The sequence below is a fragment of the Python bivittatus genome, unplaced genomic scaffold (genome assembly GCF_059951505.1).
Source record: "Python bivittatus isolate LINGU-HERP-01145 unplaced genomic scaffold, Pbiv_v1 ctg000480_np1212, whole genome shotgun sequence".
NCBI classification, from domain to species: Eukaryota; Metazoa; Chordata; class Lepidosauria; order Squamata; family Pythonidae; genus Python; species Python bivittatus.
Window position 1 is genome coordinate 66,304,886 of NW_028277075.1, and position 14,195 is coordinate 66,319,080.

The window sequence follows — 14,195 nt, forward strand, 5'->3', positions numbered from 1 at the left end:
TATCCTTAATCTCTGTTAGAATTCACCTTGCATTATTAAGAAACTATACAAAATTAGAAACTTCCAAGAATCCCACTGTTAAACTGTTTCTTGCATAAGGGGAACTTAGTTCTTAGAGAAGTGAAAACGTCAGAGATAAGGTTTTTGAACAGGAAGACTGTAGAGACATTATTATGGTACAGTCTTCAAAGTTTTCATCTTGATACCACCACTATAAGAAACATAGAAGCCTTTCCTGGTATCTGGTTAACATTATGCTTCATTAAGGCAAGCTTTTACAGGTAGTCTTCATGTTATAATGGCAGCTGGGACTGAGATTGCCATTGCTAAGCGATGTGGTCATAAAGCGTGACGTCACGTGACTGCATCACTTAGCAACAGCAATCCCAGGGCAGTCCTGGTTGCTGTTTTAAACCCAAGACGCACGTTAAGTGGGAAGAGGCGGGAGTCCCAGGTAAGGAGCGCAGGGATGCCATGGGGTAGGGCCTGGGAGGCCAGCACAGGTCATGCATGAGTTGTGGGAGGCTGGGGGAGGGCCAGTGTAGGCTGGTGTGAGTTGTGGGAGGGCTGGTGCAGGTCTTGCAGAAGGCCAGGGAGGGTTGGCGCAGGCCACGCTCGAGTCACAGGAGGCTGGGGAAGGCCTGGGAGGGTCAGCACAGGATGTGTATGAGTTGTAGGTGGCCAGGGGAGGCCCTGGAAGGGCTAGCACAGGATGTGCATGGGAAGGGGGATGATGTGTGCAGGAGAAAAAGCAGGAGCGACTTGCAACCTTCCCTGCTAGCTTCCCTATTGAGTTTGCTTATAGAAAGCCAGCAGAGAAGGTCACAAACGGCAATCACGCAACTGCAGCTCCCTGCAACATCATAATTGTGAGCTGGGTATCTGGATTGCTATCACTTGACCACATGGGGTCCTGCAATGGCTGGAACTCCACGGACCAGTCGTACATCCATTTTTTCAGCACTGTCATAACTTTGAACAGTCACTGAACAAATGGACATAAGCCGGTACATCTCTTTAACTTCAGACCATATCCTCTGCTTACCTCAAAGGGAAATTTTGTAAATGTCCAGTGGAACACAATGCCTGGAGGACATTGTGGAGGACATTACGCTGATGATAAACAAATTTAAGGGGTAGGATACTGAACAACCAAACTACCTTCTCACAGGCACAATTCCAATTATTAGCAATCAGGTCACCACCTTTGCCATGGTTTCTTTTAAACTTAGAAATGAAATTTTAAGCTCCCAGTTGTAGTACTGGTTGAATCTTAATTCTCTTGTATGTGTTCTTCTTTGTTGTTTTTTTACTATTATAACCAATTTTATTCTTTTCTGCTATGTCATATTGTTATGACCTGTGGTCACAATAGTAAATTTATTGATTGAACTGTGTATATATGTGAGAAGGACTGCTGATATTGTATGTGAATTTCCTCCCATACTGTAGAAGGTTCTGTTATTATAGCCCATCTCAGTAAAAGTAGTTTTAGCCTTCCTTTGGAGCTGATTTCCTGGTCTAACCTACCTAGTGGGACTGACATCAGTCTTGCAAGTTGTTATTTTGTTGCTCTGGACTTAAAAAAATATTTCAGCCCCTCTTTCCTAGGTAATGGTTCTTGTATTTTTCCCGCTTACCATTCCATTTCCCTTACTCTCTACACATAAAGAAAACGCAATTGTTTCATATGGCTAATTACCTGTTTGGTAAAAATCACACACAATGCTTGAATTAAACTTCAGCAAAAGGCAGGATATTAATTTTAGAAAAGCAATTACTACAAATACTGAAAATGTGATAGCACTATGTTTCATATTTATTAAAAAAAAAAAACTAGGGTTTCACATTCACACTTTTCTGATAACATTTATTTATAACATTTCTAACCTGCTTTTCTATTACAAACAATCCAAAAATTCACATTTCAGTTATTGAACATATAGCAGGCATATTTATTTACATTATTATTAAGAAACATATCATTACTTTATATAGTCTGTACCTTCAATATAGCTTCCAATATGTACAAACTCAGAAAATAGTAGTTGCACAATTTTAGTTGTGGAATAAATGGTGAAGCACTAGGAAGTATAAAGTAAAGTGCAATTGGAAAACAGTTCAAACAGGTTATCATGCCACTTATATATTCGAATTCCTCCATTGACACTATTTGGTGGCACATTTTCATAAACTTGTTTCTTTAAAGTGAAAAAAAGTTAGACATGCAATTAGTAACAGTCATTTAAATATCCAGAAAATATTACTTTTCGTTTCTTAAAATCATATGTGGCTTGTAATCAACATTGTCCAAGAACCTTGCTCTGAGAGAATAATTCAACAAGAGTCCAACTCTGCAATTTTATGAACAGTTAAAGATGCCAAGTAGACATGTGAACTCAAATTACTGAGATCAAAGAAAGTACAAGAGAGTTATTCTCTGTTTCCTCTGCTAACAGTAGTTATTCCTATGTCTGAGAATAAGAAAAATGGGGAGTAGTGTAACTCTTATGAATTCCATTTGGCCTCATCAAGGAATTTCAATGCATTTTGGGATTCTCAACATCCTAACTTTAGTCCAGTACCTTTCTTCTATCCATTGCTATCACTGCTGCCTCCTCAGCCTGGAGGAGAAATTGTAAGAATGTATTTTGGAAGGGGCTGGTAGCCCCCATACTCAGAACTGTTCTTTAAGAGTAGTTGTTGTGAAATAATCAGAGAGGGGAACCCACCATGGGCATCCTCCCAACATATTGTTTTGAAGCACATTATCCAGCTGAGGAGAAAAAAACTTGTATCAATCTCCCCCCACTCTGCCCCTCATTTAAATACATACATAAGGATATGGACTAATTCCAGGAGGGTTATAGTCAAGATATTCAACAGCCAGTGGACTTCTGGGTGGAAACATGACAGACTAGCACATCTCCATGTACTGGGGATGACACAGAGGCAAAGACTGCCGGGTGGTGCACCCAGGCTAATGGAGCTTCTGCAGACAGAGAAAGCTGCGAGATTGCCCACTTGAACTCTGGAGGGCAGCTCCTCACGAGGAAACCCGCAGGATCCAGAGGGACTCTGCAGGTGACTCATGAATATAGAGCGCCAGGAGCTGCGGGAGAAAACAGCATGCTCACAGCAAAGCCTGTTTAAAGGACACTGGGTTTGCCCAATCCACCTTCTAAAGCACTTTGGATGGAGAAAATTGAAAGTATAAAGAGCCCTTCAAAGCATCAGAGCACCCAAAGCCACCCAACTGAGTGTGCCTTTGACCTGTGGGAAAGATTAAAGTAAAAAATAAGGATACAACTATAAAGAATTTTAAAAAATTAAAACCAAAAAGCTTGCCAGCAGTTTTTAATGTGAAAGTTAAAAATGAATTAAGGGGACAGTCAAATTTGGAATATTGCCTTATTTAAAGTACTTTTGAATTAATTAGATACATAAAACATACTTCTGTGAGAAAGAGGATTATTTAAACTTGCTAAGGAAGTTTGGCTGACTTTGCTAAACAAAGAGATAAGTAGAGAAAGAAGGGAAACAGGAAGTTGTAAAAGATCATGCAACTACAGAAGTATGGAGTGCCAAAAGGGACTAAAGAGTTACTGACAGAGAAAAAAAAGTCACTCTTTTATTCTTTACTTCTCCTTTCTGGATTACAAATTAGGGGGGGAAATGGCTACTGCTAGAAAGGCAGCGAAAGTTACAGAAGGGAGGAGAGGAACATTTACAGACAGACAACAAATAATAGAAAAAGGGATTATATCAGAGTCCTTACAAAGGATGTTTGAAGAATTAGGGAAGAATGTTACACCATCAGTAACTGCATCAGTGCCTGTATCAGTCAAAAGAGACCTGGCTACCCTCGAAGAGAGAATGGAGAAAAGATTTACAAATATGGAAGAAAAGATTAATTAAAAAACTGTAAGAATCTGTAATACAGATGAGTGAGGTTAAACAAATCAAAGAAAAAATAGAAATTTTGGAAAATAAGACAAAAATAATAAATTGTGAGATGGAAAAGGATTTAGACAATGTGGCATTATTGGGATTACAAAAGAATTTTGTTTAAGATAGAACAGTTCCAGAGGAACCTGGTGAAGATATTAGAGAGTTATAGAATCCCTAACAACATTTTTGGAATGGAATGAAGAAGATATGGATGCAGAAGGGGACAAAGTGTATAGAATTAATACAGGATATGCAAAATTAAGAAAAGTACCAAGAGATATACTTGCATGCTTAGGAAGAAGACAAGAGACCATTTTAATACTGAATTAAGGATAAATAATTCAAAGTAATTGTCCTCAAAGAAATACCTATTAGAACAATTTGTAAGAGAAAAGAATATATCTTTTTGACAGATAAACTTAAACCGAAGAGGATATCATTTTGTTGAGATAAACTGGAAGGAGTAATTCTAACTTTTAATCAACAGAGATATTGACTTAACTCAGTCCAAAAGGTGAGATATTTTTATGAAAGGTTCAAAGAGGAGATGGAGAAAGTGCAACTGGATCAAAAGGAGGGAATCATGCAACAAATACAGCAAGAAGATGAAGAAGAGACCACAACATTGGGTGCCACTGGCATAGACTTTTCTAAGCTTATAAAATAAACATGGATTTTAAATGCCTAACCTGGAATATAAATGGGGCAAATGCCTCTCAAGAAAGAAAAGTATTTCATTATTTTAAAAATTTTAAAAAGATGCCTTTTGCCTACAAGAAACACGTATAAGAAAAAAAGATTTTAAAAAATTGATTCATAAAAATTTGGGACAAAAATTTATATTGGTAGGGACAGCCAAGGAAAATGGAGTTGCTTTGTATATATACCCAGTTGATAATGAATGACAAACATAGCAGATATATAACGGTTGAAATTAATTGGAATGAAACTAAAATTACAATATATGGGATATATATATGCTAAATGACAATAAACCCAGATTTTTTAAGTGACTTATAGAAAAACTGATAGAATTGTCCTATGAAAATTGGTGTTTTTTGGGAGACTGGAGTGCTTTGCCCACGAAAAGACAGAACCTCTGTGAAAGGAATTAAATCAATACGAGGTAAATTGCCAAAAATATTTTTTGAAATGATGGCCAATTTTGAGTTTATAGATAGATGGACACATAAAAATTGTGATTCCAAGGAATGTATGCACTTTTCTGAAAGACACAAATCTTTCTCAAAAATAGATACGTTTTGGATTTCTAAGAAACTCACTACATCTACTAATAAAGTAGAGATATTACCAAAATCTTTTTTAGATCATAACCCAGTAACTTTAATATATAAGAGGAAAAGTAGAAGCTACAGATGGAGGCTAAATGAAACCTTGCTACAAAAAGAATAATTGAGGACTGTAAAAAAAAAAAAGCTCAGAGAATTCTTTGAGATTAATTTAAATAAAGGCACAGACATAAGTAGTATGAGATACAAGTAAAGCCTTTATGAGAGGACAATTCATACAGCAAAATGGTTAACTGAAAAGACAAAGAGAAGATGCAAAAGATTTTAATGGAGATAAAAATGAAAGACAAATTAAAGAGGTCTCCAGGGAGGAAAAATATCTCACAGCAAATTAAACTTCTACAACACCAGCTTTCTATATTAACTATTAAAGAAATGGAAACAAAAATTAATTTTACAAAACAGAAGAATTTTGAGTTGGCAAAAAAGCCAGGGCAATGGCTATCATATAAACTGAGAAAAGAAAGTGAGAAGAAAATATTAAAATTACAAAATGGGAATGCTATAATAACAGATAATGCAAATATGCAAAGAATATTCCATGAATATTACACAAAACTTTATAAAGGAGAAGAAATTTCCCCAACGAAAGTGGATGAATATTTAAAGAAACAAAATTTACCAAAAACAATGGATAAACAAAAGCTGATGTTGAATGGACCTATAAAAAATAAGGGAAGTCTGTGAGGCTATTAAAAAAGACTAAAATAGGGAAAGCTCCTGGCCCTGACAGAGTGCCAGCCTCCTATTATAAATACTTGGTGAATTGTTATAACCTCTTCAAACAATGATGAATTCCATTCTGGAGAGGGGAAGGATACCAGAAAGTTGGACAAGTGCAAATATAGTACTAATTCCTGAAGAGGGTCAAGACCTGACTTTATTAAAAAAAAAAAAAACCAATCAATTACTTTACTGAACAATGATTATAAAATATTTACTATGATTCTAGCTGAAAGGATGAAAAGTGTCTTGCAAGATTTCATATATGAAGATCAATGTGGCTTCTTGCCTAAAAGACAGTTAAGAGACAATATTAGAAATATTTTTAATATATTAGAATATTTGAAACATCATAATAAAAAACAAGCAACATTGATATTTCTTGATCCAGAGAAACTATTTGACAAGCTGAATAGGACCTTCCTGTTTAAAATTTTGGAAAATATGGAATATGGAGGAAGTTTTATTAAATGGATGAAATAAACATATACTTCACAAACAGCACAAATAATAGTTCATGGTGAATTGACAAAACCCTGTGAAATACAGAAAGGGACAAGACAAGGATGCCTGCTTTCGCCACTCCTATTCATTCTGGCTCTTGAAGTTTTGAATAGAGATATAAGATGAGAGAATAGCTAGAGTGAAGACCAAAACAGATATAAATTAAGGGCATTTGTGGATGATTTGGTTTTAACATTGAAAAATCCTATGGAAGGAATAGATATATTAATTGAAAAGTTAAAGGAATTTGGTGCATTAGCTGGATTTAAAATCAGTAAGGAGAAAACGAATATGTTATCAAAAAATATGAGGATGGAAGATCAAAAAGAATTGATTGCAAAAACTGGTTTTCAGATTGAGAAAAAAGCAAAATATGGGGCATTATAGCTGATATGAATTGTATGTTATTTCAAAGTAATTATGTCAAGATATGGAGTGAAATTAAGAAAGATTAATTAAGATGGGAAAAGTTACAATTATCATTGAAAGAATTTCTGTGGTAAAAATGAATGTGTTATCTAGAATGATGTTTTTAATTTTAAACAATACCTATTTTGAAAAATAATTCGCCTTTTAAGGAATAGCAAAAAGGCATGTCCAGATTTATATGGCAGGGTAAGAAACCAAGGGTTAAATATAAAATTCTTCAAGATGCAAAAGAAAGAGGAGGATTAGGATTGCCTGATTTTAAATTGTATTTTGCAGCCTGCTGTTTGGTTTGAATGAAAAAGTGGATTTTGCTGTGAAATAAAAGAATGCTAGAATTAGAAGATAATGTGAGGTTTGGTTGGCATGGGTTTTTATGGTATGTTAAACCTAATGTATATTTCAAAAATCATTATGTGAGAAGCACCATATTAAGGATATGGAATAAATATAAACTCAGGTTATACCCGAAAATACCTTTATTGGTATCAGCACAGGAAGAATTTTATAGAAAAGAAACAGGCAAATAGAAATGGTTAACATATCAAGACTTATTAATACAGAAAGATGGACAAGATAAAGTCAAGAGAACAATTAACTGCAGAGGGATTTAGTTTTTGATGGTTTTCATATGTACAATTAAGAGAAAGATTTAATACAGATAAAAAGGTAATTGGGATTGAACAACATAAGATGGAATTTGAAAATGAATTGCGCACAAGTGATGAACATGTGATTGCAAAAATGTAACCTTTTGTTGAAATTTGAAACAGAAGAGGAACAAGTTAAAGACTGCATGATAAAATGGGCTAAGAATTTTGGTTATAATATACAGACAGATCAATGGGAGAGAATGTGGATAAAAGGACTCAAATTCACATTGTATTATAATTTAAGAGAGAATTTTTATAAAATGATGTACCATTAGTATATGATACCATAGAAATTGTATCAGATGTTTCAAGGTACTTCTAGTCAATGTTGGAAATGTGAAAAACACGACAGGGCATTTTAACATGCATGGTGGACTTGTGAAAGAGCAAAAAAAAAAAATGGAAACAAATACATATGATGGTACAAAGAATTTTGAAGATTAATATCAAGATGAAACCAGAACTTTTTTTATTGGGACTTATAATCAATTAGAAAAGACTGATTTTATATGTGGGAACTGCAGCATGACTATTATATGAACAATGATGGAGAAATATTGAAATACCCACAATGGAGGAATGGATTGTAAAGATGACAGAATTGGCTTGTTTGGTCAGGGATAAAACAATAAATACTTTTATAAAAGACTGGAAACCTTTTATGGACTTTTTGCTGAAAATGGGGAAAAAATGAAATGGTGATTTCTGGATTTGATTATTGCAAAAGCATTGAATAACAGGTGAAGGAATTATTGTAATGTAAATGAGGGAGAAGGGATAATGAGTTTATTTGTAACTGCTGTAAAGAAGGTTGGAAGTCATGTCTTTGTCTTTTTTTTTTCTTTCTTTAACTATATTGTTCTCTGCACTGTTTTTTTTTCCCTCTTTTCTTTATATATTTCTGCATTTGTCTTTTATCTATGTAAAAACTTGCAAATAAACTACTTGGAACTGTAAACTGATCATGAGAGCTAATCACAATCTTCAGCTTCACAATTCTCTGAGCAACTGAATATTAAGAATCTTCCACAATGTATTGTCGAAGGCTTTCACAGCCGGGATACTATGGCTGTTGTGGGTCTTCCGTGCTGTGTGGCCGTGTTCTCGAAGTTTTGTTTCCTAACGTTTCACCAGCACCTGTGACCGGCATCTTCAGAGTGCAGGAGCACAGACAGGAGCAGTTCTCTCTGTGCCCAGGGTGATGTGGCCCTTTTGTGGGTATTTATAGAGATCTGAGGGGGGGGGAAGGGGGGACTTGGGGGGGGGCTTGGGTTACTGAGTGGCTGCTTGTTTTGGTGTCAGAATCTGTGTGTATCTTCCTGGGGATTAGCAAGACAGAAGCCCTTACACCCAGACTATACGGACTCCCCAAAATCCACAAAGACTTGATCCCACTCAGACCCATCGTAAGCACCATTGGCTCCCCAACATATGAATTATCCAAACATCTGGCCACCCTTCTATAGACCCACGTTGGACAGACTCCAGCCCACATCAGAGACTCAGGACATTTCATCAACAAAATCAGCACCCTGAAACTCAATCCCACGGACAAACTGGTCAGCTTTGACGTGGTCTCCCTGTTCACCAAGGTACCAGTGAGGGACACCCTGGCACTCATCAAACAGATCTTCTCAGAAGACATCACAGCTTTATTTCAACACTGCCTAACAACCAGTTACTTCCTATGGGACAATGAGTACTACGAACAGATGGACAGTGTCACCATGGGAAGTCCCCTGAGCCCAGTCGTAGCAAATTTCCACATGGAACATTTCGAAAAATGGGCTTTAGAAACCACACCCGTTACCCCAACAGTCTGGTTCCGATTTGTGGATGACACCTTCGCAATTTGGAGTCAGGATGAAGAAGACCTAGAGAAGTTCCTGAACCACCTAAACAGCGTCCACCCCAATATACAATTCACCATGGAAAAAGAAGTGGACGGCCAACTTCCATTTCTAGACACATTGGTCATACGCAAACCAGACCTCAAATTAGGACACAAAGTCTACAGAAAACCCACCCACACAGACCTGTACCTACACAAAAACTCCAACCACCACCCACGTCAGAAAAGAGGCATTATCAAAACCTTCATGGATCGTGCCAATCGGATCTGCGAAACCCAATTCCTAAACTCTGAACTTAACCACCTAAATTGGGTCCTACAAGCGAATGGCTACTCCAAAAATGAAATAAAAAGAGCCATCAAACCAAGAAAACCACATGCGACTGAAGAAGAAAAACAGCCACCTACCAACAAAGTATTTCTGCCCTACATCAAAGGGGTCATAGACCGCATGGAAAAACTGATGGAAAAACACAATTTCCAAACAATCTTCAGACCCACCAGAAAAGTACAAGAAGTGCTAAAATCAGCAAAAGACAAAAGGGATCCCCTCACCGCTGCAGGAGTATACCGCATACCATGCAGTTGCGGGCAAGTATACATCGGGACCACAAAACGCAGCATCCATACCAGGATAAAAGAACACAAAATACACTGCAGACTACCGCAGCCAGAAAAATCTGCAGTAGCTGAACATGCTCTCAAGCACACTGGACACAAAACCCTTTTTGAAAACACAGAGATACTGGACAACACCAACAGCCACTATACCAGGCTATACCGGGAAGCCATTAAGATTCACAAACACCAGCACAGTTTCAATAAAAAAGAGGAGAGTCTAAAAATCAACAAAACCTGGCTACCAATCCTGAAAAATACAGCCTGCAAAAGGTCAAGGAACTCAGCTCAACCACCAGGACGTGTGAACAGTTCACTCAATGAACTTGCTAATCACCTCCAGCAGCCCCTTGTTAGCAATTCAATAGAAGAAAAAACCCTGCCTAATCCCCAGGAAGATACACACAGATTCTGACACCAAAACAAGCAGCCACTCAGCAACCCAAGCCCCCCCCACCCACCCCTTTCCCCCTCAGATCTCTATAAATACCCACAAAAGGGCCACATCACCCTGGGCACAGAGAGAACTGCTCCTGTCTGTGCTCCTGCACTCTGAAGATGCCAGTCACAGGTGCTGGTGAAACGTTAGGAAACAAGACTTCCAGAACATGGCCACACAGCCCGGAAGACCCACACCAGCCAATCTTCCACAATCTTTCTCATAAATCTGCCTTGGAAGTTGATTACAGGTAGTCCCTGGGTTAAGAACACCCGGGTTACAGACGACCCATAGTTCAGAACAGAGCCAACTGTAGCAAAATTTGAGTTAAATACACAATGATTCAAGTTAAATACACAGTAGTTCAAGTTAATTACACAATACTACTTATACAGTTTTATACAATAATACTGTTCTGGCTTACATAGAAATTCGACTTAAGGACAGACCTTGGGAATAGAACTCGTTCTTAAACTGGGGACTACCTGTACTGGTCTCTACTAGCCTTTCTGATATTGAGTTTCCAATTTCGAACTTAATTTGCTGCAGTTCCTTTTTTCTGGCGTTCTATAACTGATTGCTATTTCGAGACTAAATATTTGCTGAATTGGAACAAAAGCTGATTTCCAATAAATCTGGGTGCTTGGACCCAGTAGTTCTTGATCACTGTATTCAGCATTCCAGTTACTAATCTTAGAATATAACAGTGTATATATCACCTTCATAATATAAAAATGTTAATTTTTTCTTCATAGATATTTTAATATACATTAATATATACTAACTTTGATGGCTTAGAAGGTTCCTCTTTCACAGTGTAAACCCATTCAGATAGCCATTTCTTAACTGTGACCAGCATGCCTTTGCTTTCCCAATATGTTTTTACTTCATGAATATTCATAAACCTGGAATAATTAAAAGCATATACTTGAAAACAGAAGCGAAAATGTAAATACAAGGTAATCCTCAATATCTTCCATTGTACCTGACTGATAACATGAACATACTGTATTTTCAAACAATGTTTCTAGTTACTGTCTTTGAGTCAATTATTTCCCCCTTAAAAACTGTAGTTTCTAGGTTTGCCTTGTTGTGTGACATACCTGTATGATATTCTGTATGATACAGATACTGATATTCTGTGTGATACAGAAGCCATTCTTGCTTAAATTTAGTCAAACTTCTGTTCTGAATATATACTGTTAATTTTACTATTGCTGCATATTCCCCAAGTTTGGTTTCCCAATCTGATATAGTTGGCAATGTGTCTTCACATCCATCAGCATATAACTTAATAAATTGGGGGTTTTTTTTCAGTTATTTGTTCTGGAACAATTCATAGTAAAAAGTTTTTTTTTTAATTTTTGAATAATGCTGTGTATTTCTTTCCAGCATTTTATTATATGATTTATTTATGTTTGTAATTATTGATGGAGTTATGTATCATTTGCAAAACATTTTGTACCAATTTCCCTTAAATTATAGCATAGGGTAAATTTTATTTTTTCTATAAGTCATCCCATTGTTGTATTGTAATTGTTTGTTTAAAATGTTGCATCCATTTTATCATACAGTTTTTTACTTGTTCTTCTCTATGTTTTATCTTAATAGTAATTTGTATGTATGTCCTAATAGGTGGTCTTGGTTCTCTGTGTTTCAAATTATGTCTTAAAAAGCCTTCTTTCTGAAGATCACATTTTATTCTTCCAGAAATCTGTAAATACATCGACCATGGTAGATTTTGGCCTTCACCAAATAATTCTTGCTGTGTCTTTAACCTTAATTAAGTTTGGATGTATCATATCCACATATGTAATTATATTTTTCTTGCAATAAATATCTCCTGAATAAAAAGCATTTGAGAGTGAGAATAAAGTCAAGATTGTTGAACATACTATCTTTGTGGAATTCCATATTTTTATCAGGCTCTATCTTAAAATATGTGATTTTAAGTTTTTTCTTCTTTTGTATCATTATGCCATAAATACCTGTGAAGGCTAACATTGGCCTTCTAATATTGGCATTCTGCTGTTTGGGGATTTTATCCATTCAATTATTCATGTCAAACAACTTCACAGTAATATAAAATTTGGAAGAGCAAGCCACCTCAAACCTTGTAAAAAATTTTATTTTACTCCAGGTTTTTTTCTTCCTTTCCAAATAAATTTATTAACTACTTTTTGCCAAAGATTTTTGGGGGGATTAAAACTGACACTATTTGAAAAAAAAATGTAGGTAATATATTCATGTTAGCAGTCACAATTGATCCTCACCAGGAGAGTTTTAAATATTCCCCTTTCAAAATCTTTTTACATTTCCCTCCATAATCTGGTTTAATTATTTTGAAATTGCAAATTGAAAAGAGACAAGTTGAGAGCTTTTGCAGATGACCTGGTGTTGGTTTTGGAAGATTCCTTAAAAGGGATTGAATTACTAATGAGAAAATTAAAAGAATGTGGTACATTAGCTGGTTTTAAGATTAATAAATAGAAGACAAAGATGCCAACAAGAAACATGAAGACACAAGATCAAATACAATTGATGAACAAAACAGATTTCAATATTGAGAAAAAGGTAAAATATTTGTGTGCTACTTTGACAAATATGAACTGTATATTATTTCAAAATAATTATGTTAAGACATGGAATGAAGTTAAAAAAGACATGTTAAGATATTACAGTTATCATTGTTATGGAGAATTTCTATGATTAAGATGAATGTTTTGCCTAGAATGTTATTTTTGTTTCAAACAATACCTGTTTTGACAACTGATGTACCAATTAAACAGTGGTAGAAAGATGTATCTAAATTTATCTGGTAGGGGAAAAAAACACAAGTCAAATATAAGGTGTTACAAGATGCTAAGGAAAGAAGAGATTTGGATTTACCTGATTTGAAATTATACTTTGCAGCTTGCTGTTTACTTTGGCTGAAAGAGTGGGTGATGCTGAGAAACAGATTATTGGAGCTAGAAGGACAGGATTTCAGGTTTCGGTAGCCTGGTTATAATATGATAAAGCTAAAATTAATGTTGACTTTAAAAATCATTTTGTTAGGTGGGCCATATTGAGAAAATGGAATACAGGTAGTCTTTGCTTAACAATCACAATTGGGACTGGAATTTAGGTTGCTAAGTGATGCAGTCATTAAACAAATTATCACGTGACCGCTTCGCTTAGCGACTGCAATCCTGGCAGTGCTAGTTGCTGTCATTAAGTGAACTCCCCAGACGTTAGATGAGGCAATTTCCTGCTGGCTTCCCACAACCAAGTCAGTGGGGAAGCCAACAAGAAGTTGCAAGCCCCAGATGCTGCTGGATGAGGGAGTGAGGGGGTGCATGGGATGTAGTGCAGGTCGGGTGCATGAGGGCCTCAGAACTGCTTGGATTTTAACCCGAGTCAAGAGGCTTCTGAAGCCTCTCCACTCTGGGGCTGAAAATCCTCCAGGGCTCGAAATCCTACTTGGCTTTCTGCATGTTGGTTTTTCAGCCAGCCCACAGGGACAAGAGGGAGTGCTGCAAAGAAGGGGGGGGGAAGGCTGCTTTCAGTTCTTCCCCTTCTTCCCAGCACAACGCTCTCTTTGCAGCTCCTGGGAGGGGTCAGGGCTGGCTTCACACTGGGAAGAACGGGAAAAGAGCCGAAAGCAGTCTTTTTTCCCCCTTCTTCACAGCGTGAAGCAAGCCCCACTCCTCCCAGGATCTCCAAAGAGGGCTTTGTAC

The 14,195-nt window shown here is 36.6% G+C and overlaps 1 protein-coding gene across 1 annotated transcript in view; it reads right to left on the bottom strand.

The window, feature by feature from the left end:
• The window catches only part of LOC103067910 (solute carrier family 9 member C1-like), a 133,749-nt gene that overhangs the window by 48,890 nt on the left and 70,664 nt on the right, over positions 1-14,195 (bottom strand). The window contains exons 14-15 of the mRNA XM_088145101.1: positions 11,262-11,381; positions 2,006-2,201 (exon numbers count right to left, since the gene is read on the bottom strand). Coding sequence (XP_088001227.1) covers positions 2,006-2,201; positions 11,262-11,381 — 316 coding nt within the window. The remainder of the gene's footprint in view (positions 1-2,005; positions 2,202-11,261; positions 11,382-14,195) is intronic.